The following is a 27,987-nucleotide window of genomic DNA, read 5'->3' as shown; positions in this document are numbered from 1 at the left end:
GCAGAGGTATGCTCCTCCCTCAGCGAAAAAGGAAACGCTGAAATACAAACAACACGAAGGATGATCCCCTCTGGAATGGTAGAGGAGTGGGCTTGGGGGGGGGGGACGGGGCGGGGTCGGCGGCTGAGGTGGCCGCTGGTGATGGCACAGGCACGCGAATTAAACACGTGCAAGGGAGGGAGGGGGAGAGAGAGAGGTGGGATTTCTCCAGGTCTCTCCTCTGCCTTTCCGTCTTATCATTACGTTGCCACAATGACCAGCCAGGTTAGTGGTCATGGTGCACGTCAGCACGGCAGGGCGTCCATGCGCTTCAGCAGATGGACCACCTCGTGCGAGGCGGTCTTCGCCTCTTGCTCCGACCCCACACCAGCGAGGAACTCGTACCGGAGCTTCTGCAGGAAGACGTGCTCGAGCGAGGTGCCGCCGAAGTTGTACGTCACGGCCTTGCTCGCCGACTCGAAGAGCCCTGTGGCGTACAGGTAGTCGCGTGTGTCAGCGTACAGGCACGCCATCGTCATGAGTGTCGCTGCCGCTGGTGCATTCTGGCGGAAGTCGGGGTAGAGCATGCGATTCAGTTTGAGGGCCCGATCGAGCGCCTCACCGGTGCGGCGACGGCACATCTCCAGCGGCAACTCCAACACGTTCCGCACATCACTAAAGATAAGCGAGGACGGTGTCGCCACAGTGAGCAGCGGGTTCAGCGAGAAGAGCTGCTTCGCGAGAAACACTGGTAAGTCACGCGTGGCCGCCGCCTTGGGGCGTGGCGCGCCGAGCAGGAAGGCCGCGTAGCTGCGTAGGCAGCACGTGTACGCCTCCGCCTCAAACCGCTGCTCAGGGAGCTTGCGCTCCGACATGATGGCGTCCCCGTCCAGGGTCGTGTTGGGCGGATCGGCGTAGTAGCCCGCAGCGTCGGTGAACATGTTAACCACATCACCATCGACGTGGCCAGGCGCTAGATTCCAGTCAAAGGCGCGGGCGGCGATCTCCGCCTGCAGCAGCATATAGAGCCCAAGCTCCGGCTCATGCGTGCGCTCCTTCAGTCCGTCGAGCAGGAGGTTCTTGCGCTTCGTCAGCGCATCCACGTAGTTGGCTGCCTCTTCGATGTACCGCTGTGCGTGGAGGAGGTGCCCTGTGAGCGGAATGGCGAGCAGCCCCTTCAGCACGAGCAGCTTCGGCCGCAACCAGCGCAGCTCCGGGTGAGTGCTGCCGTGCTTGTCATGTGCCGCGGTGGCGAGGCGCAGCAGCTCTTCGATGCGGTCTTGCACCATCGCCAGTGTCAGATATGCTTTTTCTCCGTCGTCACCAACGAGCATCTTCCACTCGGCCGGGTTGAACATGGCTTTAGGTGGCCGTGGTGGAGAGGACGATGAGGCGACGCTGCTGCTGCTGCTGCCGCCGGAAGTCATCCTTGTCGATGACGCTTTGGATGAGCCAGCGCCATCACTCGCCGCGGGAGCGAGCTGGGGGTGGAAGGGTTGCGGGTGCAGCGCGCAGAATGCCTTCATGAAGTGGCCTACCAGAACACAGGCTGTGTCGACCTGGTGCACGTCAGACTTGTCCCACGTGTCGTTGTAGTAGAGCAGCGGAGCGGCTTGCTGCAGGATGGCCTTGTGGACATGCACCCGTGTCGCGTACTCGCAGCGCGGCAGGTGCTCGCTGCCGTTCAGCACCTCAAAGCGCGCGGCGTAGAGGGGGCGGAGGAGGTTTGCCACCGCGGGGCTACGCACCCCGCCGGCGCTGTTCAAGATGTCAATGCCGCGCTCCAGCAGCAAGAGACTCTTCACGCTGTCCTTCTGCGCCTCGGCTACAGAGGCATCCGTTGTGGGCTGCGCGGTCGCTGAGACGGTCGTTGTCCACCGGGTCGGCGGTAGTGCACGCGACATGGCGCTCGCCGCGGCTGAGGTGGCGGCGGATGCAGTGCTATCCGCACGAGATCGCCGCGTCATGAGCCCCACGGCGTCGATCAGCTCCGGTATACCTGCAGGGTTGACATGCGTGTCGGGGTGGAAGCGAGGGAAGTAGAAGGCCATCTCGACTGGGTGCTGCATGAACGACGGCACACTCGTATGCCGCACGTCGGTGCAGCAGCGAGGCGTGCGGCGCAGCATTGCGGAGTGAAGGGGGCCGCTATAGGGGCAACTGAAGAAGAAGAAGAGAACGGGACAGCAGAAGAAAGAGGTGTGTGTGTGTGTGTGCGCTCTCTCTCTTCTCCGCCGTTGATGCGTGTCAAGGGAAAATGAAAGGAACGAGGTAAAAATGCCGCTGGTTTCGCGAGGAAATGCGCATCTCCGCGTACCGATGTGTCTTGTTCCCTCCCCTCTTGAGCACGCAGCCCCTGACCTTTACCACCCCCAGATCGGCACGACAGGCGGGGCTGCACACTGACGAAGCCGCCTTGCGATGTCGGTGGTCGCGTTCGCGCGCTGCTGCGCCTCAAGCAAGGGTGGAGAAAGTGCCGGTGTTGAGGATAATGAGCAGTCAACCAGTCCACCCGCAGTCACCGAGTCGGAGTCGGAGAGAGAGAGAGAGCGGATATCAGGCTACACGGCTCTCTCATCGATGCTCTCCTTGCATTCACCGCGCACCTCACACAGGACTCTATGGCTGATTGCGGAGCGAAACAGAAGCCCTGCGTCTTGCCAACGCGGTATTTTACTCCTGCTCAGCTCATCACGTTCGCATGGGTGCGCGAGGGTGTGTGCGGGCAGGTGAATGCGTATGAACAAGTGAGAGAAGAGGTGTGTTGGGGAGGAGGTTTCGTGGAGTCGATCGAAACAGGCGACGATGTGGGAGAGGGGGTGGTGGTGGGTGGTGGAAAGATGGGGGAGGTAGGGGAAACAGGCAAGCACTGCCACAGCGCAGGGGTCCTGCGACTCTGAGGTAGAGGAAAGGGGAGGGGGGGGGGGGAACTCTGGTGGTGAAGAAAGCACCCGTTCGTGTCAATCACACCATCCAAAGACGCACCTCCCCCCTCCCCCCCTCAGTTTTCGCCTCACGTCCCGCTTCATCGCTTTTTTTGTACAGCAATTTCGTTGTGCGGCACACACTCACACAGAGAGAGAGAGAGAGCCGCAGCGAAGCGGCGGTGGTGGTGGTGGTGGTGGTGGGGGAGTGAAAGGGAGGAGTGAAGGGAAGAGAGCACCAGTCCCATCTGGCGAGGTGCCCCCATATATATGGAGGCCCCCCGCCCCACCACACAATTCCGACCAGCCTTCGCATTGCCCTCCCTCATGTGAACGCAGTCGTCCGTGCGTCGCCCTCGGACTGGCCCTCGTTGGAGTCCCGTCTACGAGTTTTGCGGCACGCACGAATCTCGCACGGCTGTGCCTTACACGGGCGCCTCCACCCTCTTTATCTCTCACGCAGACACACGCGCGGGTACGCGAAGGTGCCAACAACAACAGACGGACGGAGCGCGCCAAAGACCACACGAGCGCTCCTTTTCTCACTGTGTAAAGCGCAGCTGCACCTTCTCTTCGATGGTGTCTTGGACCGTGGCAGACATGTTCGCGTAGCCACGCTTCACACCACCCTTAGGGATCGTGGCAAGCTGGCTGCGGCGGATGAGCTCGACACGCTCCCAGAAGGCCTCCTCGTCACGACGCATCTCTTTCCGCTGCTCGCTCAGCACAAACAACTCATCAACACGGCTGCCGCCCACCTTCGAGACGTTCGGGTTCAGCTCCAGCTGCAGCAGACCGGGCGCGAAGAGCGGATGTGCGGAGCCGATCGGGATGTTGGCAGGGTCACAGTCCTCGTCTTGTAGCACCGTGATCGTCTCGTATGACTTCTGGTCCGTGCGCACACCACCGCTACCTGCACCCGCGTCTTTGCATGCTGCACTTGAGCGCAGGTACCGCGCCGGCTGTGAAACGCCGAAGCGCACCGCCTGCATCCACTCCGTTGCCTGGAGGTTCTTGAGGCCGTCACACGGCCGCGGGTACAGCGTGTTCGCGTCTTGCTCATACCAGTCGCGCAGCTTCGCCTCCGCGAGCAGCTGCGGGTTACGGCGCAGCGAGCGGCTGTGTGCTTCCTCTTTCGCTGCCCGCGCTTTCTGCACCGCCTGCCATGTGGCAGCCTGGATGCTGGCAGACAGCTTTACAAGGTCGATCCCCCTTTGGCTGCTCGGAGAGGGGGACGGCGGCGGTGAGGGAGGCGATGAGGAGGTCGCGGCGGGGTGTGTGGCTGGTGCCGTCGACTCACTGTCTGCAGCGACCCGGTATTGCGGCTCCCACACCGCCCGATCGAGCATTCGCAGCCCCACCACGGAGCCGTATGCGGTGCAGGTTACCTCAATACCATTGCAGGCTCCGGTGAAAGTTTGGCGGACCAGCTGTCGATGCGCGGCTTCGAGGTAGAGGCGGTGCTTCAGGGCTGCCACAAGGTGATTTGTGTAGCGGAACGACATGTCTGTCGGGTGAGTAGGTGTGTGTGTGTGTGTGTGCGTGTGTAGACGCGCACGCGGATGACTGTCTTACAGAAGCTCTGCTCGTCTCTCGCAGACGTTGTTGGGCCTCGCCGTAGTGAAAAAGTGTTGCGAGGGAGGTGGTTGATGGTTCTGCACAGGATAAGGAGAAGAGGGTGTGCGTGTGCGTGTGCGTGTGAGAGTGCGTGTGAGAGTCCGAGAAGAAACGCCCAGCGGCGTGTGTAAGGAGTCGTGGATATACCCATCACCTACCGAGCCAGACGCGGGAGCTTTGCGCGTCTCTCCACCTTTTTCCCTTATCGCTCTTCTGAGCGTGCGCCCGCGTGTTCATATTTTACGTGTGGCCGCTGACGGTGCGCGCGTGTGCAGAGGGCGCAGACACCGCCTCTCATCTCTGGCGCTTCCTGCACCCTCCCCCCTCCCCCTCCCCGGTCCTTTACGTTCGAGACCGTTAACGATGCTGCAACGGAGCAGAGAAAGTAGCACCGTCACACACACACACACACACACACACGCACACACGCACACACGCACACGAGTGTGGTGCGGTTGTTTGGTTGTGACTGTGCAGGGAGAGCGCACGAGAGTAAAGGGCACGAGGGGCATCGGCAAAGCTGTGAAAGCGCACCGTGTGTGTGTGTGTGTGTGCGTGCGTGTGTGGAGGGAAGGAGAAGCGGGCGGCAGAGGCGGTGCGTGTGGAGTCCAACACACGGATACACACGCACAACACCTGAAGCACGTCTCAACCTGTTAACCCTCTGCGACCTCTCGTCAGCAACGCCGAACCCACGGCCTTCCCGCCTCGCCACTTCTCCACCTCCCGCAGCGCACCAAGTCCGTTACATGCCTCACACCACCTCACAACACCCCCCACTTTCTCCCTCTCCCCACTGGGGGTCTTGCCGTAGGCGCCTGTCGGCCAATCAGCTGGCGAAATAATTGTGAGTCGCGCCTAACAGCACCACAAAGACGCGCGCAGAAGAAATCGCCTACTTCAGCTTCAACCAATCATACACCCACCACCCACGGCCCTCTATCAGAGGTGAGAGACTTCCCAGCAGCAACACGGAGAGGAGGAGCAGGAGAGAAAAACAGCACCAGCGCGCGGAGCGCTGCACACGCAGGGAGGAACAGGAGAAGGAGGCTTCCAGCGAGCACACGCGCGCACGTGTTGGTCACGCGCCATCGCCTCAAACAGACCCTTCTCTATCGCCATACAACCGTGCTGCTGACTCTCTCTCTCTCTCTCTCCCTCCCTCCTTCCCCACCTACCCGTCATTGTCATCGCTATCCACAACACCCGGGGAACTGCTGCTCTTCCGGAGTTTCTTACCGAATCTGAAACTTGACCAAAAGTGCCGAAGTGGTCAGAGGGGAAGAGGTCGTCGGGGATGCTCCCCGAAGACTCGCCCACCTGGCCCGTGCGCCCAGTCCTTCACCCGTGATGTGCTCACCAGCTCCACCGCGACACGGGCTGCAGTTACGTCGACGCAAAGAGAAGGCCAATCACACACGACGACCGTAGAATTTCGGTTCGAGAAACTTCTGCGCACACGTGTGCGCAGTGCAATCGAGATGGTGCAGCCGCGCTCGTCTGCCATGGAGGACGAAGGCTGGCAGTTCGGCTTCATTACCTCCCACAGATCCTTGGGCCCGAGCCCGCTGGCACGATTGTGGAGTTTGACTGGGTCATCGCTCAAGTCGCCGACCAGCATGTGTGAGGTCTTGTTTGTGTGTGTGTGTGTGTGGGTGGGGGGGCCATTTCTCGGTGTGTTGCCTCCGCTGTTGGTAGAGTTGACTGTCTGCTCGGTACGCGGCGCCGTCTCAGACACGTACCATCAAGCCGGCGTCATGAGGGGACCCTCCAGCCAGTGCCTCAAGTTGCTTCACTCGGGCTATCCTCCATTTTTTTGGCGAGTACGGCGCCAAGAGGCGCAGCCCACCCACAACGACCGGGCGCCACGTTGGGCCCCGTCTGCAACATCACCTCTGAGACCAGATTTTGGTGCCCGACGTAGCAGAGCAGATCGGCGTGCTGCACTGCTGTCACGGCACACACAGGTCACGCCGCACCATCAGGAGCATGCTGTAGAGCTGGAGCAGTGGACTGCCCCCCGAAGCGCCGACAGGGCGTGCTTGGCACGCCCCCACGCGGCTGTGCCTCGAAGTGCGCCGCCCATGCCGACACCACTTCCTGCAGGCAGAGAACGTCTGCGTCTGCGTCTCCCAGAACGCGTGGCTGCGGCGTACCGTGTTGGACAGCGCCAGTCAATGCCCTCCCACCCCAGTGGCGTTGGCGCTTCGCCGCTGCAGCTGAGCTGCGTGTTCCACGTCAGGACGCGAAACGAGCCTGCCGCCCTTTTCTCTGCGGAGGTAGGGAAGGCGGAGTACGGCATCGACGTCCATCAGTTAGCACTGGCGTTGCGGGCCGACTCCGCACCGACATCGCTTCCGGCAGCTGCTGTGACTTCGCCGTTGCTGTTATTGTCGCTACTGCTGCTCGCCATGACGCGCTGCGCTGTCGTGTCGGATGCGTTGAGGTTGGACCGCATGCTCATGGCCTCTGCCTTGATGCCGAGGTGAACGCCGTAGTACGCCCACCCCGGCGGTGGCCCGCGAGCACCGGCGGTGCGCACAAACAAGAACGACGGAAGGTGAGTGAGAGCGGGGTGTGGCCCATTGTTGCCAGCAGCATCGACTGCGGCGGCGGTGCTGTTGCTTTCCCTGTCGGCGCCGGTGGCAGATTGTCTGGCCAGCTCCTGGCTGGCCTGTTCCAGCACTCGACTCAGCACCCGCTTCGTCTTGCGCACGGCCTCATGGATGTTGCGCGTCTGTGCGATATCCTCGGCCACGCCGTCCGGAAGGGTGTGGCCGCGAGCGTAGAGAGGCAGGATTTGGTTCACCTGGTCCGCCTGCGTTGCAGTGAGGAGGAGCGTCTCGACACCGGTCAGCCCAAAGTGCCGTGTGTGCTGCGGGCTCAGGTACGCGCTGTCGCTGTCCTCCTTGGCACTGGGAGCAAAAGTGGCGGCGCCATCCGCCGAGTTCCCCGTATGCGGCTTCGCTTCGTGGCTGAGGAGGTAGGTCACGTGTTGTAGGAGCATCTCCGCAGACAACCTGGGGAACTTGTCGAGGAGCACAGTGCCGTTCAGGACGGTGGGGGCGCCGCTCTTACTCGAGGCAGCTGCCGGATCGGGTGTTGGGCTCCACGCTTGAGACGGCACGCCGCCGGAGCAGAGCAACCCATGTGTCTGCAGCGCCATCTCCAGCAGCGTGGCCGCGTGGGAGGTGGGACGGTTGCCGGCCGGAAGACCAACGTGTGGTCCCGACAACGCCCTCACGATGCGGACGAGCAGCCGCTGAAGGGCCACCAAGCGGAGTCGCAGCGCCGGCCGCCCTGGATGCGCGCCGGTGACAGGTTCTTCGTCGAACAACACGCTTCGAAAGCACAGTGCGTTCTGCGGCGTGCTCAGTGCTGCCTCACTGTGCTGCTCCTTCTCCATGTCCACGTACGCGTCCAGCACGTCGGCAAAGGGGGCTGCCAGCACTTGCGGGAGTCCTGTAGTGGGGTGCCCATTGGTCAGCAGGTAGAGCAGGACGAGGTCGGTACGGACAGCGGCCAGGCGCCGCTGTAGCGTCAACGCCGCGCCGCCGTCGCTGTTGCCATGTGTCTGCTCTGGCTCCTCCTTCAGCAGGTGATCCAGCCGCATCCACTCCATCGACTCCAGCAGCGAGCAGCTCTTCAGCTCCCCCTGCTGCAGTGTCACGCTTGTGATGTTGTGAAATGGCGTCATACCAACACCCATCCAAGCCAGCTCGGGCCCACCAGCCAGGCAGATGGTGTCGTTCGCCGTGACCGGGGTGCAGAGGTGCGGCGGGAATGTCGGTGGCCGAGCAATGCGAGTAGCAAGGTCCAGCAGATAAGCGCTCATCTTGCCCTCTGCCAGTCCGGGGGTGGCTGGGCCGCTGATGACGGCTTCCGAGGGCGGGGTGCGCTGCTCCATGGCAGTTCCGCGGAGTTTCTCCTCCAGCAGGTAGGGCATCGGCGAGGCACAGCTGCGGTAGACCCTGGAGTCGTACCGTCGGCCAGGGAAGAGGCGCCGATGCTCGAGCATCCAGAGCGGCTCGCTGCCATCCAGCAGCAGTGCGAGGCTCTTGCGCGCTTGGAGGCGGCGCAGGACGACCGTGTGCAGCTGTCTGTGGATGTTCTTCACCGTTTCGCGGTCGCGTTCGTGGCCGACCAGGTCGCGCGTGAGGTAGCCGAGGGAGTTGGCGAGGAAGGAGACGTCGATGAGAACGTGATCGAAGGGCCATTGGTTGCGCTGCTGCACCGACTGAAAGGCGTCGGCGAGTTGGGTGGAGTTACGATAGTGACTTCCGGTACCGCGGGAGCCACCGCTGCTGCTGCTGCTGCCGCCTATGCCGGCGACGTAGCACAAGTGCCGTGTAATGGCGTACATAAATGTTGAAGAGGGGCACCGTTGTCTGTGCGCGTGCGAGCCGCCTGTCGAACAAGCCTCCGCCAGCACCACCAGCGCGGCGGGGGAAGAGAGAGAGAGAGAGAGGGAGAGAGAACGGAAATTACAGACGCTGCAGCTCGAACATCAATCTGCCCCCTCCCACCCCCTCTCTCTCGTGATGGAATCACAGAGACGCCCACGCCCACGCACACGCCGGTAGCTCACAGTCAGCGCTCTTGATAAACAGCAGCTCCCGTGACGCTTGCTTCGCCGGTAGAGTCGCAACTGGTCGAGGAGGCGGAAGAGGGAAAGTAAGGCGGCGCCTGCGTGCTTACCTGCGTGCGGGTCTGTGAGGTAGGTGCGGTGCAAGAGAGGGGCTGCAGGAGCGGAGAAGGGTTGCTGGGAGCGAGAGAGGCAGTGGGAGGGGGGAGGGAGGGGGAGAGATTCGACCGCGCCCACAGGGTAGATGCTGTTGAGAGGTAAGCACACGCACACACACGCCCACACGGGCTTGTGTACGGTGTGGGCAGACAGTGGAGAGCAACGCGCGCGACCAAAGAAAAACACGCGAAATTGGGAGACCGATCGCGCGGGGAGGAGGAAGGGGAGAGGTTCAGCGAGTGCGAGTGTATACGCGCGCGCTTGCGTCATCTCCACACACGCTCGAATGTGTGTGTGTGTGTGTGTGTGTGTGGGGTGATGCAGTGGTAACACGGCAAGGGCAGATACCCGGTTCGGAAAGAGGTGCACTCACGTGTCGCAGTACGTCCCATCGGTGAAGGCCGCGCGTCATTGACCTCTCCTCTGCTGCCTACCCACTCGCCTCGCACCTCCTCTCTCCACACGGTCATCTACTTCACAGAGCTGGAAGAGGCGAGAGGATAAGAGATGGCGGAGGAGGGCCGGAGAGTGCGAGGCGAGGGGGTATGCAGCAGCTGAGTTGCGGCTTCTCTTTTGAGTTTGCTTCGGTTTGAGGCCTTTGCGTTCATTCGCATTTTTGCTGGCTGCTGTAGAGCGCGGAATGGGAGGAAGTGCGGGAGTGTGTGTGTGTATATGTGTGTGCGTCCCCACCCCTAGGCCAGCCCGTTTGCCAGCTACAGAGTCTCCCCTTGTCCTCCATCATGGTCTGTCTTGCGCTGTGCCAACCAGTCCCCTCCCCCCCTCTTCTCTCCCCCGACTACTTCTCTGGGGTCGCACCCCCCTCCCCCCCCCGCCCCCACAGCTGTCTCCGCTGCTAAGTGTTCCCGCAACGTTCGGAGCACCATTATGTCACCCGCCTCGCGCGGCGTCATCTGGTGTTCCCAGACGCGGTGCGCGAGGTTCTGCATCTCCACGTTCGCCATCCGTCGCGCCTTCGTCAGCAGCTGCATCTCGAAGTAGTTGTAGAAGTGCTTCATCGACTGGGCGCGGCGCAGGTGGGCGATCTGGCCGCTCTCGACGCGCGTTTTCCACATCTTCATCATCGCTTCCCACAGCTCCGGCACGTTCGTCCTCTCCTCAGCGGAGACAGCGAGGACCGGCTTCTCGAAGCCTTGCTTCGCCTCCGTGTACATGACGGCGCGGGTGTAGGCGGAGATGGTTTGCTGTGCCAGCAGCTTGCGGCTGCCGTCATTCTTGGTGACAACGACCATGTCTGCCACCTCGACAATGCCCTTCTTGATACCCTGGAGTTCATCACCGCTGGCGGGCGGCACGAGGAGGATCATCATATCTGTGAGGTCTTTGCACTGCGTCTCGCTCTGGCCAACACCGACAGTCTCGACGAAGACAACGTCAAAGTTTGCAGCCTCGAAGATCTCCAGCACCTCCCACGCACGCGAGGTCACGCCGCCGAGGTGCCCCCCGGATGGCGATGGACGGATGTACGAGTTCGGGTGGATGCTCAGCTTCTCCATGCGGGTCTTGTCACCGAGGATGCTGCCGTGTGTGATGGTAGAGGACGGGTCGACAGCCAGAACTCCAACGCGCATCTTCTTCTTCTCGCATAGGTAGTAGCCAAGCGTGTCTAGGAGCCTCGACTTGCCGGCGCCGGGGCTGCCAGAGAGCGCCAAGCGCGGCACGGTGCGCACCGCCGTTGTATGGTGAATGTCACGCAGCAGGTTGCTCAGTCGAATGGAGTCGGCAGGGTTCGAGCTCTCGGCAAGGGTGATGGCCTTAGCGAGGGCACGGCGGTTGCCCTTCACGATCTCCTCCACGAGGATCTGCTGGTGGATGCGTGGGCGGGCCACATAGTTCATCGTTGTTGTTGGCCTCTTCGTCCACTGCGCATCTACCGGGATGGGGTGCCACGTTGCGCGCGTGTGTGTGTGTGTGTGTAAGCCGCACCTCTCCTTCCCTCCCAACGATAGGGGTGGGGTGTCGGGACAGAGGAGAAGTGGAAAGACTAAAGCCCACGAGAGTGGACGGGCACCGCCACCTCGCACAGGGGGGCGGCTGAAAGAGGCGTGGGCGGTGGTACACTGGTTGGGTGGAATGGGGAGTAGTAGCCGACCAATGCGTCGGTACGGCAGTATTAAGTGCCGCTCCTGCTGCTGCTGCTGGTGCTGTTTCAGCTGATTCTCGGCCCACTGACGCGAGAAGCAGAGATGAGGCCGGTTGGTAGGTGAACCCCAGAGGAGCGAGCGCTCCAGTAGAGCAACAGAGGGGGCGACAGGAGTAGGGGCGGTGCGCAACGGACACACACGCGAGGAGAAATCGGAGGAGAGAGAAGAGAGGGGGGGGAGTAGAAGAGGTGTCACGAGTGCGCAGTGTGTGTGTCTCTCCTCGACTTGTCCATCTCCTTCCCGGCAACAGGGGTCCAAACCGCCCCCACTCCACCCGACCTGCCATCAGTGGCCCGTCGCGTGGCGTGCGAGGCAGCCGTAAGACACACACACACACGCGTGCCACAGCAGTGCGCCGACTCAGCCATCCCAGCACGGCCCCCGCCTCAAACACCACCCACCACCCGCACAGCAGGCCGCCTCACAGCCGCTCCCGCCATGCCGGCCGCCACGTGGTGCATCCCACTCGTGGTGGCGCAGGCCCCCCGCTCCACACCAGCAGACAGCGAGGGCCGGGTGCGATGCGTCCGAGCCACGCAGACACTCTGCCCGTCGCATGGGTGGCGCAAGCGTGTCGGCTGTCGCAGGCCGCTCCGACGCCACGCCCTCCAATACCCAACCATCGACATCAGCAGCTCTACATCGCTCTGACCTGCCCATGTCTTAGGTACCAGACCCTGTCACCATCAGGGGTGTCTCGGCATGTGGCAGGGGTAGTGTGAGGTGTGTGTGTGTGTGGGGGGGGCTGCTGCTTGGGCTTCCCCACACAGGGGGCGGGGCGCAGGAGCCTGGGATGCCACGCGCGGAGCCGCCCCCTCCCATCTTTTCTCACTCCTCGTCATGATGGGGGTTGAGAGAAGACGGGAGCAACATAAAGCACAGGACGAGACTCACACATAAAAGAGAGAGAGGGCAGCGGCAGAGGTGAGTTTAAACGCGCGAACGTTCGGCGCCTGTGCGTGTGTGGGAGTGGGAGAGGGGAAGGGCCAAGGGGTAGGGGAGATCCAGAGACGGAGGCAATTTTCCCACCCTCCTTCCCCTCCCCTCCCCCCACCTATACCTTCCTCGGCACTACCCCTGCTTCTCCGAGGAAGGTGTGGGTGGGGGGAGGGGGGGAGGGAGGGAATGGACTGCCGGCTTTTTTCCCCATTTCGCTCTCTCTCTCTATGGGTGTATGTGAAATAAATGCATGCGCAGGTGGTGGTGGTGCTGCTGCTTCTACGGAAGTGACTCTCTCTTAATGGGCCTCTACAGTAGAGGCACACACACACACACACACCCGCACACACGCACAGTGCTCAAGCCCCTCCGTGCCCAGCGGGGTGTACGTCTGAGTCGGTGTGTCTGGGTGAGCATCTCCTTGCATTCCTCGCTCTGTTGCTTAGTTATACGTGGTGCTAATAGAGGGGCACCGAGAGAGGGCAGAGGGGAGGGGAGAGGTGGTGGTGGTGGTGGCGATGGGGTGGAGAGTGAAAGTCTGCCAGACAGGGAGAGAGAGAGAGAGTCGTTCCCCTCATGCTTCTCTGCGCATCCCCCCAAGCATCCAGGCGCCCCCTCTCATGGCCCTCCCCCCGTTCCTCCCACTCTTCCACAAACTCACGTCTTAAACACGCGGAGGCACTTTTAACGATTAACAGGATGGCAGAGAAGACGCCGAATCAAAGGAGATCGAGAAGCGACAGTCGGCCAGTCAGCTACAGACCAGCAAGACTTACGGTAAAGCACTCGGGCCTTGTGTTGACCATCGCCGTCGAAGCGGTGAGAGGAGGAGGAGGAGGAGGACACGAACGCAAGAAAACTCGTGAGAGTGGTTACCCAGTGCTGCTCATGCGCGCGTGTCCTCCGCTTGCCTACACACGCTTAAAAGTCTCGCACATGCGCCCCCACCCTCTCTTTCCCCCCCTCCCCGCACACACATGCTTGGTTAGTAGGACTGGTAGTAGTAGGTGCCGAAAGTCTCGATCGTCGCCACCTGGCCTGCCGTCTTGGCCGTCACCTCCACTACCGTGACCTTACCACCCTTGTCCGCCGGGGTGTAGACGCGCACCGTGCCCTGGATCTTCTCCCCCGCATTCACCGGCAACGGCTCGCGCAGGCCGACGCTGACCTCTGTCCAGTTGTTCTGGCCGCCGGGGCGCACCGCCAGCACGAAGTTGGCGCCGGGGTTCGTCTTGCTCGTGAAGGCGGCGTCCAAGTAAAAGGTGAGGTAGTGCACCGTCGCGCTGCGAGCGATGCTCAGCGTGAAGGCGGCTTCGTAGCCCTTCTGAGCCACCGCCGCCGGCACCCAGCAGTGCTCGACAGGGTTCTCCTCTTCATTGTCGCGGATCGCCGCGGCCTGGTTCGCCTGGGCCTCGTAGGTGGCCGTTTCCTCTGCCGTCAAGCCCTCCAAGGTGTCCATGTGAATGGTGTGCGCTAGGCACGGCGCCGATACAATGTTGCTGCCCGGAATGGCGCACATCTCCACCTCCTGCCGCACAAGCTCCTTCATTGGCTCCATCTGAAACCCATACACGTTGCTCCAGAAGTCCTCCGTGTCAAGGCGAAAGGCGTAGTCGGACACGGCGACCACGTGCAGGGAGGCTCGGTTTGGGCAGAGCGCGCCAGACTCCGTGAGAAGGTGGTCGCGGGCATAGAGGGCGTCTGTCAGGACTCGCTCATTCAGCAGCAGCGGCCCCATCCACTCACACAGCACGTAGTCAAACTTCATGTCGCTCGGCAGCTGGTGCAACGCCTCACACAGGCGGCCGCGAATAAACTGAATGTTCTTGAGGCCATTTTGCTCCGCCACGACGCGCGCCGCATCCACAATGGCAGAGCTGTCAATGCCGATCACCATCTTCGCCATACCACGCGCTGCAAGCATAGAGTACAGTCCCATGCCGCAACCGAGGTGCAGAAGCGTCTTGCCCCGTACGTTGCGGAAGATGACCTCGTAGGCACGCAGTCGCTGGTGGTCGTGGATCGTGCTGATATTACTGGAGATGCGTGCGGCGGAGTCGCCGTACAGACTCTTCGATGTCGCATTTTTCTCTGCCTCCGTGGCGAGCAGCGACTCCGTCAGCACTACCCTGTCCGCATTCGCCGAGTGTGTCTCGCTGCGCTTTGCAGACGCCGTCATGTGCGTACTCTTCCGCGACGGCATCGGCAATCAGCGGAAGGTCGAGCCACCGTGGCGCAGGTAAGTCTGCGTGTGGTGTTTGCGTGTGAAAGCGAGAGCGACCCGGCCAGTGATATCGGGCGAAGCTATGCGAGGCAGACAGTATGAAGGTAGCTGAGTGTGTGCGCGCGTGTGTGTGTCAGCGACGACGGAGAGGAGGGAAGGTGGGGAGGATCGAGAGAGATGAGGGTGGGGAGGGGGGAGTGCCGATGCCGAGGAGGGTGTCTGGCTGCGCATTGCTGTGTGCGCGTGTGTGGGAGGCTAAGCAGAGATGAACCAGTAGTCAGAGAGAGAGAGGGAAGGGAAGAGCGCGATGGCACCAGCACTGCTGCTCCATCAGCTGCAGTGGACATCACACGCCACCCCCCTCCTCCTCCCCCCCCCACACACACACCACATCCCGTACTCCCGCACCCACACAGGCGTTCGTACTTGTCACATCGTTTCTGCCTCTTTTCCTTTGTTATCGAAGCGTGTCCGATAGGCCCAAGTCGCTGGTGCGTCCTGCATGCACCGTGTGCTCGATGCTGCTGCGGAGATGATTATCCTCGCTGCTGTAGACATTACGTCGCATAGACGATCGACTTCACCAGCGGGTGTGTCTATGACTTTCGAGGGAGACAGTCCCGCTCAGCCCTTCGGCTGCCGCCCCACGAAGAACTCGCGGACACCGCTGAAGCATTGGCCAAACGTCTGCGCTACACGTATGGACGGCTGCAGCCACGCAGAGACGCGGCGGCGAATACCCTGTCGCTCTGTGTACCGGGCGTCGAGCAAGATGATCGTCGCGTAGTCGCCGGCGTGCCGGATGCAGCGGCCGATGCACTGGTTGACGGTCCGCATCATGCCTTCCGTGTACAAACTCCACTCCTCTGCACTCGTGAACGGAGACGAAGAGGAGAGGGAGGTGGCGGATACTGAGCCTGCCGACCCACACATGCCTCGGCGACTTGCGTCGGTGTTCGTCATCAGCCGTGTCGTGACAATGTGCTTCAGGTTCATCTGAAGCTCCACATCGGTGGGGTTCGCGTATGGCATGCCAAGCACGACGACGGCGCGGCCGAGGTCGTCGGCGAAGTTGATCCCCTCCGACAGGCGACCCCCCATTACGGCGAACAGGAGGGCACCACGACGAGACGGTTGCTGTGGTGCGCCAGCGTTGGAAGAAAGAGAAGCGGACGCGGCAGTTGACAGCGGCCCCAGCGCAGGCTCAGCGTCGCCGTCACCACCAAGTTCACCGCTGATCCACTCCTGGTACTCGCGGAGAAGCTCGGCGATGGCCTCACCGCTACCACCCTCGTCTCCGCTAGCCATGCCCCTTCTCCCCCCACCATTGCGCGTCTCGGTGAAGATCCGCTTTAGCTCGTTAATCTGAGCGTAGTAGCCGGTGCTTTCCAGCACGGCCACGAGAGTGTCCAGGACGTCATAGGACGTGCAGAAGCAAATGGCGCCAGCAGGCGGAAGCACACGGGCGAGGTTCAGCAGCGTGCACCCTACCTCAGCCAGCACACGATGTGCGTGTGGGCTGATCACGCGGTTCGTATCGCTGCGCAGAGAGGCGGTGTCCTTTGCCGTGCTTGCTGCCTCACCTCGCAGGCCGAGGGCTTGCTGGCTGAGCTCCATCCGAAGCCCGCTTGGACCGGTACCGAGGGCCCATACTTGCACTGACGACGATGGTACAACGTGGCCCTCAGAAATGAGGTGAAAAGAGGGCAGCCCAGACGCACACCCCACGCCGCCCTGCAATGACACATCGACGTTGCTGATGTGGTTGCGCTTGTCGACCCCTCCAGCAGCCACCCCTACCGCAGACCGCTCATTCATATTCGCGATTTCACCGTTACCACGAGTGCCGCCACTAAGATTTGTCGGTGCTGGCAGCAGCGGCCCGCATGTGAAGGCTAGCGGCTGCATTGTGCCGCCGGCCAGCACTACTGCTCTCGCTTCCCGCACCAGTGGGGCGAAGGTGTACGTGCCAGGCTCTAGTTGTATTACCTTCAATGTTCCCTGTCGCGCGGCATCGCCTGCGTCCTGTGTTGGCGCAGGTGATGTCGAGGATGACGGCGTCCATAGCACCCTCGTTGAGGTGCTATCGGAGACGTACAGCGCACAGAGGAGTCGCTCAACGCGCTGCAGCGCCTCGGCCGCCAACGCGCGTAGCTGCACGGGGTCGGGGGAGGCGGTTACGCCTGCGCACGTTGCCGCTGCACCGGTCGCCTTCAGGTGCTGCAAGAGGAGTTCAGCGAGCGAGAGGCGAGGGGGTGAAGGCCCCTCCCCGGCAGTCTTCGTGTGATTCTCGGGAGGGCCAGGAAACCCCAAACAGCGACGCTGCCGCTGTGCTTCACTTCGCGCATCGCTGGCGCCTACATCGAATCCGCTGCCGCGCTGCCTCTTCACGCCAGCCGTCAAGCTTGCTCTGTTGTCTGTGCCGCTGGTGATCGTCGTTCTCGCGGCTGTCATCGCCGGCTCCGTCATCTTCCCCTCTTGTTCTGAGTGCAGCTCCGCATCTAATGCGTAGGAGACGAGTCCCTGCAACTTCATCACCAGCTGTGAGTCGACCAGGAAGGTCAGGAACGCGTACACGTCGACGTTGTCGATGCCAGCGTTGAAGAGAAACGTGTGGAAGGGTAAGACACGCGTGCACACGGCGGTTTCTGGACTTGTCGGTGATGACTGGGGGTGCCGCGCTAACAGTGGCGACGGCCCTGATATCGATGATGCGACGTCGCCATCTCCGCCTCCACCCTCTGCTAAGAAGACGGAAGAGTCGGCGCGCTCACAGAAGCGCGCCAGCTTGCTAAGAAACTGAATTAGCTCTCGCAGCCGCTGCTTGTTACGCGTCAACAGCCGAGACGCGTAGCGTTCCATGTACATCTCCAAGAGCCGTCGAGCAAGCAGCAGCTGCCACAGAGCGACGGTTGCAGTGCTGGCCGAGCGGCAGTAGTCAGCGATGTTGTGCGCCTCGTCGAATACAAGAATGTCCCCATGAAAGGAGGGGGGTGCGCCGCACGCCATCGTGCGCCACATTGCATCCGCCTCGTCGTCGTCGTCCTCGTTCACACTGCTACGACGGGGATGAAGGGAAATCGTTGTTGGGCTGGGGGAGCCACCATGCTGCTGTTGCTGCCGTCGCCGCCTGAAGGCCGCCGTGGTTGTCAGGCGCTGGCGTCGATGGTAGAGTACGGCGCCGAGCGAGGGGTGGCTGTGCGAAGCGACGTCGCCGCTCTCGCCGGCTACGCCACCACCACCACCACCCGCCTCAGACGCCGGGGTGGAGCGACTGGGCATCGCAAAGGCCGCCGCCGCCGCCTCCGCTGCTGTCGCTGGGTTTGTGGCTGCACCGCCGAGAAGCACTGCTCGCTGGTTCTCGTCAAGGACGTAGCCGTACGGGATGAAGGCCACGTCGGCGCCCCGGAGGAGGAGGCGTGTGGCGAGGTATGGGCACGCCTGCAGCTCCGCCCCCAGCCGCCGAAGACGGTCCATGGTGTAGACTGACGAGGGTAGACCACCGTGTCCGGAACCAGCGCCGTCGTCGTCGGGGTTTGTGGCTGCATCGGCACGGTGTTGCTCATCACGGAGGTACACCAACAGAGAGCGAAGGTGCGACTCGACGCAGTACACGCATCCCCTGTCCTGGCCCAGCTGCTGCTGCGCCCCAGCAGCTTCAATGTCGCGGACGTCAGGGCTGCCGGTGAAATGGCGTGGCTGCTGTTGTGCATGCTCTTGTTGCTGGCGCCGGTACTGCCGTCCCTGCTTCGAGCGCTCAAAGCGCATCGCCTCTCGGCAATAGTAGTTCAGGCGGTCATAATTACAGCCAGCCTTGCGACGCAGGCCTGCGTTCAGGCAGAGGTGTTGCCTGCCAGCCACGTGTACGGCAGTCAGACGGTGAGGCTGCTGCTGCTGTCGTGAAGGCATCGATGATGGCACTGCCTCTGGGGGACTGAGAGGGGGAGGAGAGCCAAAGGACTTTGAGGGGGCAGCACAATCGTCTCTGCCGTTAGCGCCCACTTGTGCTCCCGCTGATCTCTCAGCTGTGTTCCCCAGCGACTCGCTCGTTCGCTGCTGTGGGCGCAGCGGTCGCTGGGCAAAGGCGGTACGCTGCAGGTCCTCCATCAGCTGCTGCAGCTGCGTGTGGGTTCGGCTCGCAAAGTAGACTTTTGGTTTGCGCAGAGGAATGAGCGTTGAGAGGGCCGTCTCGAGCTTGCCCTCCGCGTCGTCATTGTCGTCGTCCTCACTCGCGGGCGAGGAGGAGGAGGAGGAGGAGGACGACGACGCAGAAAGTGAGCTCGTGCTGCACAGGCCTCTCAGGTCGTCCCCACGGAGCCCCATCGTCGTCATCGAACGCTGTTCTGCATACCATACGAGGGGGTCTTGGGTGAGCAAGAAGTCCTGCTCGCCGCCGCTGTCTGTCAGCTGCTGCTGTTGAAAACGCATGCGCTTGCGGGCCTGCCGAATTTGCCGCCGCTGTGCACGGACGCGTGCGCGCCGCTCTCGACGCGCCTGCGCCACCTCTTCCTCCAGCTGCCGTTGACGGAGCACTTCTTCTAGAGTCTGTGAGGTTGGGGGGTGGACCAAAGTGGACCTTTCCGGTTCATGCGCAGCAACGGTCTCCATCGCAGCAGGCGATTCAGCAGCTATGCAGCAGCAACTCGCACTCGCTACGCCGTCCAGCTCGTTGGCGTTCTCGACAGGCTCGAAGAGATGCGAGAGAACGCTGTTCAGAAGGATCTGCGACTTGCCAGTGCCGGTTGGTGATTCGAGCACTGCTACACGAGATGGGCCGCCTCTCGTACCGCTGGCGGATGTTGCCATGGGTGATGGTGGCGGCGACGAGGCTGACAACACTGCGACTGGCGCGGTGTTGCTCGACTGAGATCGACTGCTTATGCCTTCCGTGTGCTCGCTCCCTCGATGCTGTTCGAGGTAGTCACGGAGTGCCGTCATGGCATGCTCCTGAAGTGGATAGGGGGCATAGGGGAAGGGTATCTGGTAGGGGCCGACACGGGGCATGCTGCCACCCAAGAGTAGCAGGGGGGTGGAGGAGGTGATGGAGACGGTACCCACCAACGTCTGTGCGTGCGTGACGAGGTGAGGTGAGGTATGTTAGCGCGTAACGCCTCTCCTTCCAGGAGGTACACCGAATCAGCTTCTCGAAGGACTAGTTCACTCGCTTACTCGCCCCCCCCCTTGCTGGTCCCCGCGGTGCAGCAACGGTAGTGGTTGGTGAGTGGGGTGGAAAATTGGGGTGGGGTGCGGTCTCTCTTGCGTGTGTGCGCGTGTGTGTGTGCGGTTCGGTGCTGATGCGCCTCCTTCCGTGTTCTTGAGCGCGGCCTGCACGAGAGACGCGAAGCAGCGGCACACACACACACACACGGAAGACAAACCGCGAGACTGGCAGTGGCACGAGGGTGAGAGAGTCGTGGTACCATGAGGACGCCACGGAAGAGGGGCTAGGCGTTCGAGATAGGAGGAGAGAAGTGAAGGGGAGAGGAAAGGGCCAATGACTGGCGGAGGGAGGAGTGGCCTTGAGGAAACGTTACGAGGGAGAGGCGCAGAGAGGAGGGGGGAGGAAAAAAAAGCGATCCACTTGCTCGGCACTTCCTAGCCAAGTAGGGAGAAGAGACGTGCGGTTCATCGGAAAAGGCAGCCTTCGACGACGGCGGAATCTTTCCGCGTGGGCCCATCACTCCCCCGCCCCCCCCCTCACACCTTGTGGTCCCTCTACCCCACCTCTCTCGTGTGTTTCCTTCGCTCTCCCCCCCTCCTCCACTCCCCCGCCTTTCTGCCCGGATGCGGGGGGAGCAGCGGCAGCGCTCTGGCGACGCAAGCGGATTTCACGCCTTCCCGCTAGCAGCCGCTGTGGTAGGCGACGAGGAGGTGTTGGGTTACGACACGCAGAGGCAAAAGGTTATCAGACGAGCCTGCACAGCTTTGTGATTATATTGAATCTTACCTAGGAGGTGGTCGCAACAGTGCGTCTCACACCCTGCACGGCTTCCACCGAGTTTGCGCGCGCGGGGATTGCACAGATGTTGTTGATGCCCTCCTCACTACGAACACATGACTTACTCGAAGAGTGAAGGTGCTGAGGAGGGCACACACGCACACACACGTCCAGCGAGAGAGAGAGGACACCCCACCATCTTAGTGACTACCGTTTAACAGCGATAGGAAAACGAAACCGACAACGAAGTGTAATAGAGGGTGGATGAATGTTCATCTGCCTCCTTCGCTACCAGCCTCCCGCACCTGCACGGCCACCGCCGCTGCATCACGCGTCCGCTCGCCCGCTCTCCTTCCCCCCTTTTCTTCCCTCGACTACACAACGCCATCAACCGCATGGGCGCCTGCGTGCGGACGGCGGTGGTGTGTGTGTGTGTGTGTGTGTCTGGTAGGTGAGAGGGAAAGGAGATGGGAGCCGCAGCAGTGTCCGCGGAAGGGGGGAGGGAGGGAAAGCGAAGGAGAAAGAAGCGCAACCTGTAAGCCGAATCAATAGAGAGAGAGGGATCACCGCAGCAACCACGGTTAGCAGCGGGACATGCACCGCCTCTCACCCCCCTCCACCTCTCTCTGCCGCAAAGTGCATACAGTGCACCACGGAGAAGACGAAGGGGTGGCAGGAGGCAAATGCACACGCACCACACCACAGCCACGACGGCAGACCAGCAGGGAACACTGACGTGCATGCCTGTTGCCTTCCCTCTCGCCCTCTTGCGGTCGCTATCACTGTTTATTCGAGCGCTTTCTCTCCTTCTTTCGCGGTTCCATTACGCTAGTCTCGTTGTTCTCGATCGCTTCGGCAACCGTCTCGCGCTCGCGCTTCATGCGCTCGTGCTTTTTCTCCGTCAGCTCTTCGGCGTTCATCATCGTTCGTGCCGACTTGCTCGCTGTCTTCGAGGTGGCACCGTAAGTAGCGCGCTCTCGCTCCATCTGGCGCCCCAGTTTGCTGCGGAAGTCGATGCCGTCGACGTCCTTGTCGGTCACCCCGCGCGGGGCGAAGGTGCCGCTGCTGCTGCCGGCTACCCTTGTCGCGGTCTCGGGTACCGCGAGAAGAACATCAGTGATCTCGCAGATCGGATTACTGCTGTCATCCAGAAGCCAGTAGCCACCGGAGAGGGACGTGGGGGACGCTACATCAACCGTCCAGCTCTTCGCTGCCACCGCCGCATTGCCGCGCTTGCCGGGGAACCAGAGGCGCTGATTACGCAGCTGTACATCCGCCAGGGTGTGCGGGGCGTCGCTGTTCACAAACTTCAGCAGCTTCATGATGTTCCGCTGTGGGGTTCGCGGGCGTGTATGCGAGCCTTAATGCGCAGTCCGTCGACTCTCCTTTTTGTTTGCGGGAGCGCAGCTGGCAGAGGCGCGTGTGAGTGACGGAGGCCAGGCGCCAACACAGAGAGAGAGAGAGGGCGTGTGCGTGTGTGTGACTGTGTGTGTGTGTGGAGAGGGGAGAGGGGGAGAGAGAGAGAGACAGGTTCGCCGAGGTGCGTAGGAGGTTACTGCAACGCAGTGCACAGCCAATGGGGAGGGAGGGGGGGGGGAAAGGCGCACGTTTTTTTTTTCATTTACACAGGCGGTCGCCCCCATTCGGCGTGGACGATACACACGTAGAGCACGACGAGGAGGAGGAGGAGATCGTGGTGGTGGTGGTGGTGAAGACCAAGACGAATCTGAAACACCCAATACCCCAGTCACGTGCTTGAGTGTGAGGCGAAAGCGCGCCTGTCGATGGCGCTTTGTATGCCCGCCGGAGTACGGGTGCACCGGCGCAGCCCAAACATGGAAAAGAAGGGACACTCAGCACGCCCCTCCGAACGCACACACGTGCCCAGACGCCTGGCGCATCTGCCTCTTAGTCGGTGCACCTCAGCAGCAGCTTGCCCGTCGTCTTGCGGGACTGCAGGTCCGTCAGGGCCAGCCCCGCCTCCCGCAGCGGGTACTCGTGTCCGATCGTCAGCTGCACCTGCTTTGACGCCACCCACCCTAGCACATCCGACGTCCGGCGCTGCATCTCCTCGGGAGAGGATATAAAGTCGACCAGTGTCGGCCGCTGCAGGTACACGCTACCCGCGCGCGACAGCTCCAGCGGAGAGATCGGCGGCACGGCGCCGCTCGCGTTGCCAAACGAAATCATGTAGCCGCGTGGCCGCAGCACCGACAGGCTGCAGGCGAAGGTTGCCTGGCCTACACCGTCGTACACCGCATCCACACCCTTCGGCGCCGCCGCGCGCACCAGCGGCGGCCAGTCCGGCGTCGCCACGTAGTCGATCACCACGTCTGCGCGGCCCACCGACGTCGCCAGCATTGCCTTCTCCGCGCCGCCGCAGATGCCGATCACGCGCGCACCGCGCAGCTTCGCCATCTGGCATACCAGCAGCCCCGTTCCTCCAGCGGCGGCGTGCACCACCACCGTGGAGCCTGGGCCGCACGGGTAGCTGGAGTCCACAAGGTAGTGTGCCGTCAGACCCTGGCACAGCACCGCCGCCGCCTGCGCATCAGTTACCCCATCCGGCACCTCGAGCAGCACAGAGGCTTGGACCACTGTGAAGGCAGCGTAGCTGCCGGTGCAGCCGACACCACCAAAGTAGGCGACGCGCTTTCCAAGCATCGTCTCCGACACACCGGGGCCTACCTTGACGACCGTGCCCGCGCCCTCCTCGCCCAAGACGTACGGCATCGTCGGCTTCTTGTAAAGCCCGGAAAGGAAGTAGGTGTCAATGAAGTTCACGCCAGCGTAGGTGTTGCGAGTCAGCACCTGACCCTCCTCGAGCTGCGTTACGTCGGGGGTGTGCGAGGACGGACGGACCGCGAGTACCTCAGTCCCACCATGCGCTGTGGCAATCACCTCCATTGGCTGTGTGTGTGCGTGTGTGTGTGTGTGTGGGTGGGTGGGGGTGGGGTGAGTGCGTCGGGAAGGGCTTACGCGCGCTTGTAGTTGCTACAGAAGAAGAGGAGGAGGAGGAGGAGAGTGTACCAGGGGGAGATGCCGAAGAGGGAGAGAAGGGAGAGTGCGCGATGAGAAGGCTTGAAACAGTGTGTGCGTGCGTGTGTCTGTGAGCGAGAGAGACGGAGATGGCGATAGGAGGGCGGGGGGGGGGGGAACGGGTGAGGCACATTGAACGAGACGAGGCCGATGCGTAGCTTCGAGGCCACCGCCTGCCGAAGAGAAACCTCTGCTATTGGCATCATCGGCGCCGCCGTTTCGCTCGTCCACCACTTCCCCGCGCCTGTCTTCTTCCATCCCCGCATTTCTGTTGCCCACGTAGGCCCGCACACGCTCCGCCTTCTACGTCAGCGGTGTGATTTGCTTCAGACGACTTCGGACGCAAAAGAGAGGGGAATTCAGCAACCAACGGTGGGATAGCGACAAGGGCGAGCACGCGGCGTGAGGGGTTCCATCGATGATGGCTTTCTTGGCCACTGTAGTTCGTTCCGGCTTCCACCAGTTCACCTCGTCGCCTGCCGTCCGAAAGAAATGCACTGCACAACACGTCGCGGCAAAGCGGATAAGCACACATTCCATGAAAAAGAGAGAGGCGACGCGGACGCACGCGCGCCGCGATATCCGCGCGCCCAGACAAGCGCAGGCGTCGTGAATAGCACCACAGACAAGGAATGGCCGTGCAGCAACCACTACTGCCGCCTCAGCGACAGCTTGCGAGAGAACGAGAGAGAGAGAGAGAGAGAGAGGAAAGGGGTAGGGGGAGGGAGAGAGGTAGGTAGGTAGGTAGGACGGTTTCATCAGAGAAGGGGAATACCGGGATAAGGGAGGTGTGTGCGATGTGTGTGGTTAGGCGTAACGAGTGAGGGAGGGGAATGAAGCAAATTGAAGCAGCAAAAGAGAAGGACACGTCGGACACACCACGAGGAGGTGTCGGCACTCTCCTACCACACCCACACACACGCACACAGAAGGGGAGGGAGAGGAGGGATGTGTGCGGGGGTGGCGGTGGAGCGGCAGAGAGAGAGGATGTGTGCGTGTGCGTGTGTGTGTGTGCGGATGGGCGGAGGTGTGTGATAGAGAAAGGGAAGAGAAGCAAAACTGAGAGAGAGAGAGAGAGATGCGCGATGACTGACTGCGGCAACGGCGAGACGACAGCAACGATGGAGGCGAAGCCCATTATGTTTTGCCCTGTACATCGCGCTCTCAGAAATCTCGGAGAAGGAGACTAAACATGTGAGCAGCAGGAAGAGGAAAACACAAGATCAGCAAAGACACGAGTGGATCGCACCGAGGCTGTACGTCTGGAGTGCACCTTAACGTGTGTACCTACATACACACACAGCGCTTTTCCTATACGTGGCCTTTCTCTCTGGTTCTCTCGCTCACCGAGGATGCAATGAGGAGGCTTCCCCGCTGCGTGTGTTCCCCTCTCTCCGCCTAGGCAGCCACGATGGCGCCCGCAGCACAACGCGGCGATACCAAAGTGGTGGGGTTTCTCGCAGCGCCCCAGTCGCTGCCGTTCTGCGTCGTTGCCGTTTCTTCTTCGGGCGCCGGCACCGTCAGTAGCCACGCTTCCGCCCACTCGCCCGCCGCCGTCGCACACGGCAGGGGGGCGTACACCATGACCCACAAGAATGCGTACTGGATAAAGAGCTCAATCACCTTCAGCTGAGGTGCCAGCTGACGCGCACGCTCATAGGCATCGCAGCACACTCGCCACTCCGCTTTCAAGTGTTGATACTCATCAGTACTTGCCACGGATATTTGGTGGGGTGGGGAGGGCGTGCTCGGTGCTGCTGCTGCTGCTACTCCCACGGATGGTGATGAGCCCACCACGGACTTGTCCACTGTCTTAGTTTCATCAGCGACTCGTTCGCTAGAAGGGCGCCGGAGGCGGTGCATGGCAAGTCGGCAGAGAAGCCCGTTGGGAACCAGAAGCCACAGAATGACGCTGCACAGGGCAGGGACCGTGTGCGCAGACGAGGAAGAGGGCCTCAGTGTGCCAACCCCTCCTGAGTTGTCGGCACTGGCAGTATCGCTGCTACCGCCGACGGAGGTGGAGGTGACGGTAGTGACGTCCACGCTGGGCCCGAATTCGGAGCCGCTCGGGCACGACAACGACAACGACGACGACGGTGCTGCTGCTGCTGCTGCTGCCCCTGTTGAGTCCTCCGCGCCGCAGAAGATAACCACGCGCGGTGAGAGGGGCGCGGTAGATCGGGCGTATGACGGCAGCGCAGAGGCACCTCCATAGCTCGCGTCCACACGCCGCCTTATCCACCCCAGTGCCATCACATCGAGACACAGAAGGTTCACCGGGACGAGAAGCGTGATGACGAGCGAGAGCCAGTGCACAGTCGTCATGGTGGGCAGCACCACAGCCAAGCGACACAGCTGGTCGCCAGCAGCCTTGCGGCGCGATGCGATGGACCAGGAACGCGGTACGGTGGCTGTCGATGCTTTGATAGACGTCGGTGAGGCTGGCCGTCTGCAATGCGCGCCGCCGTAGGGGTCTGGCGCTGCCGTGGTTGCTGGCAAACGCTGCCAGCTGATGGGTGCATTGTGGCCATATCGTCCAGCTGACCTGTGCCTGTGAAAGAGACTCGCACCAGGCACCGCGGACGGAGGTGGTGGTGCGACAGCACTGTCGACCACGAGAGCGTGGCGGCGGCTGAGGTCCCTCGTCGCTGCATCGTCGTCGTTATCGTCATCCTCCAGCAGCAGGCCTGTGTTATAGAAGCCGTCGAGGTCCCGCGCACTGTGATAGGGGGTGACAGTCGACAGAGGCTGCGGGGGCCGTGAGGCGGCGGCGGCTGCCGATGCGTCGTGCGTGAGTTGCCCGCGCTGCGCGGTCAGGGAGACTTCGAGGTCGGCCCGGTCCTTCTCCACTTTTCCATCGTCCGCGCAGCCGTCGTCGTCGGACGAGTCGTGCGTGCGGGGCGTGGTGGCGGAGGCGGTCAATGTTGCGGCACTGTGGACACGGGTGGGGGAGACGGAGTCCGGCGGGCACGTCGCCTGTCGCTGGGTCACTGACGCCAGCTCTCCGCCACGGGATGCCGAAACATTGGCGACGGTAGTCGTGGCCGCCGCTGCTGCCCATGACGCAGTCCTTGTGTCGCGCGGGGTCACTACCGTGGGTGCGAATTCGCCTTCCAGATTGTACAGGGTATGCGTGCCCTTGACATCACCGCGCGTGGCGGTGGCAGGTGGGCGGCAGCAGCTGGTTGGGTCCTTGATGAAGAGGTGGACTCGACCACAGTCATCGTTCTGCGCGGCAGCAGAGCAACGGTGATGTTGATGGGCGCCGCGTGCCGCTGGGACAGTCGCTGCGACTTCGCCTGTCACGCCGTAGTCACGGTAGCCGTACGCGGACGACGTACGCTGATTCGAGTGGTCAGGAGATGGCGCAAGACGATCACCCGAGCCGGGAGACGCGCTGTGAACGTCGAGCCGGCACAGCATCTGTGCATTCTGTTCGGTGACCAGGTCGTCGAGTGTGTCGAAGTCGCTACTGGCGCTCGTGCTGTCACCGTGTCTCTGCCGGTTCTCGCTGCTCTCTAGGTTGCAAGAGAGGCTCTCGAAGTCGCTTGACATGGTCGGGAGAAGGGAAGGAATAGGAGGGGTTTCGAAGCGACAAGTTCAAGCGATTGCGTGTCAACCTGCAGTGTGTGTGTGTGTGTGTGTGTGTGCGTGGGAGAGGAGAAGGGGTGGGGTGGGAGGATACCGGGTGGTTGCAGCAGGAGAGAAGGGAGGGAGGGAGTGGGGGAGAGAGAGAATGCGTAACCACCTGAGAAGAAACGAAGCAAGCAGATGAGGGGTGGGGGGTGGGGGACAAGAGGAAGAGAACGAGCACACGTGCTGCCAGCCCAATGCGGATGCTTCCGATGAGCGTGCGTGCGTGTGTCGTATGTTGAGGAAAAAAAGACCGCAGGTGGCGTCAGGAGCGAGCGCAGACGTTGTGCGGCGCACGTCTCAGAGGGGAGGGAGAGAGGGAGGGAGGGGAGAAGGTTTGGAGTGATGCGTTTCGGTGAGGGAAAGGGGGAGAACCTTTTCTTGACTACATCCGCCTGACAGGCAAGAGCGGCAGTGACCCACACACACACACAGAGACAGAGAGACTCACTTCTCATGATCGTCGGCACTGCGTCTGAGCGAAGACTGGGGGTTCTTTTTTTTTTTTCTCTGGATGAGGGAGAGAGATGCGGCAGCCCTATCCTGCGGAGAGGTGGTCCCTAAGGCAGTTCCTCTTCGTGCTGCCGCAGAAAACGCACGGCTTCATCGCTGCCCCCCCCCCCTCTTCACTTCCTCCTCCTCCTCCCTTTCCTCCACCTCCACCTCCTCCTCGTTCACCACTCGCCTCTTCAACGAATGCACATGGCTGTCAGAAAGCGAAGTGGGTGGGGTGGGGGGTCTGAGGGAAATTTTTTTTTGGGGTGGGGGAGGGTAGGGGGGGGGGAGGG

At 62.0% G+C, this 27,987-nt stretch overlaps 9 protein-coding genes across 9 annotated transcripts, besides 1 other annotated feature; all 9 read right to left on the bottom strand.

Annotated features, from left to right (window-relative positions):
• Positions 1 to 284: 284 nt before the first annotated feature.
• LPMP_030590 (hypothetical protein) lies at positions 285 to 2,108 on the bottom strand (the record flags this gene model as incomplete). Its single annotated transcript, XM_010702700.1, has 1 exon — positions 285 to 2,108. The coding sequence occupies one exon, from the start codon at positions 2,106 to 2,108 to the stop codon at positions 285 to 287; it is 1,824 nt and encodes a 607-aa protein (XP_010701002.1).
• A 1,337-nt stretch (positions 2,109 to 3,445) lies between these two features.
• LPMP_030580 (hypothetical protein) lies at positions 3,446 to 4,408 on the bottom strand (the record flags this gene model as incomplete). Its single annotated transcript, XM_010702699.1, has 1 exon — positions 3,446 to 4,408. One exon carries the CDS (start codon positions 4,406 to 4,408, stop codon positions 3,446 to 3,448), a length of 963 nt encoding a protein of 320 aa, XP_010701001.1.
• Positions 4,409 to 6,831: 2,423 nt separating this feature from the next.
• Positions 6,832 to 8,883, bottom strand: LPMP_030570 (MP99, putative; the record flags this gene model as incomplete). Its single annotated transcript, XM_010702698.1, has 1 exon — positions 6,832 to 8,883. The coding sequence occupies one exon, from the start codon at positions 8,881 to 8,883 to the stop codon at positions 6,832 to 6,834; it is 2,052 nt and encodes a 683-aa protein (XP_010701000.1).
• Positions 8,884 to 9,977: 1,094 nt separating this feature from the next.
• LPMP_030560 (kinase-like protein) lies at positions 9,978 to 11,120 on the bottom strand (the record flags this gene model as incomplete). The annotated part of the gene is made up of 1 exon (XM_010702697.1): positions 9,978 to 11,120. One exon carries the CDS (start codon positions 11,118 to 11,120, stop codon positions 9,978 to 9,980), a length of 1,143 nt encoding a protein of 380 aa, XP_010700999.1.
• Positions 11,121 to 11,699: 579 nt separating this feature from the next.
• Positions 11,700 to 12,234: a repeat region.
• A 1,116-nt stretch (positions 12,235 to 13,350) lies between these two features.
• On the bottom strand, positions 13,351 to 14,568 carry LPMP_030550 (arginine N-methyltransferase, putative; the record flags this gene model as incomplete). Its single annotated transcript, XM_010702696.1, has 1 exon — positions 13,351 to 14,568. One exon carries the CDS (start codon positions 14,566 to 14,568, stop codon positions 13,351 to 13,353), a length of 1,218 nt encoding a protein of 405 aa, XP_010700998.1.
• A 645-nt stretch (positions 14,569 to 15,213) lies between these two features.
• On the bottom strand, positions 15,214 to 19,593 carry LPMP_030540 (DNA repair helicase, putative; the record flags this gene model as incomplete). Its single annotated transcript, XM_010702695.1, has 1 exon — positions 15,214 to 19,593. One exon carries the CDS (start codon positions 19,591 to 19,593, stop codon positions 15,214 to 15,216), a length of 4,380 nt encoding a protein of 1,459 aa, XP_010700997.1.
• Positions 19,594 to 21,306: 1,713 nt separating this feature from the next.
• LPMP_030530 (hypothetical protein) lies at positions 21,307 to 21,849 on the bottom strand (the record flags this gene model as incomplete). Its single annotated transcript, XM_010702694.1, has 1 exon — positions 21,307 to 21,849. The coding sequence occupies one exon, from the start codon at positions 21,847 to 21,849 to the stop codon at positions 21,307 to 21,309; it is 543 nt and encodes a 180-aa protein (XP_010700996.1).
• A 586-nt stretch (positions 21,850 to 22,435) lies between these two features.
• Positions 22,436 to 23,434, bottom strand: LPMP_030520 (quinone oxidoreductase, putative; the record flags this gene model as incomplete). Its single annotated transcript, XM_010702693.1, has 1 exon — positions 22,436 to 23,434. The coding sequence occupies one exon, from the start codon at positions 23,432 to 23,434 to the stop codon at positions 22,436 to 22,438; it is 999 nt and encodes a 332-aa protein (XP_010700995.1).
• Positions 23,435 to 24,964: 1,530 nt separating this feature from the next.
• On the bottom strand, positions 24,965 to 27,121 carry LPMP_030510 (hypothetical protein; the record flags this gene model as incomplete). The annotated part of the gene is made up of 1 exon (XM_010702692.1): positions 24,965 to 27,121. The coding sequence occupies one exon, from the start codon at positions 27,119 to 27,121 to the stop codon at positions 24,965 to 24,967; it is 2,157 nt and encodes a 718-aa protein (XP_010700994.1).
• Positions 27,122 to 27,987: the final 866 nt, after the last annotated feature.

Source organism: Leishmania panamensis, assembly GCF_000755165.1.
Source record: "Leishmania panamensis strain MHOM/PA/94/PSC-1 chromosome 3 sequence".
NCBI classification, from domain to species: domain Eukaryota; phylum Euglenozoa; class Kinetoplastea; order Trypanosomatida; family Trypanosomatidae; genus Leishmania; species Leishmania panamensis.
The sequence above is the reverse complement of the archived record's forward strand: the minus strand, read 5'-3'. Positions and strand labels throughout refer to the sequence as shown.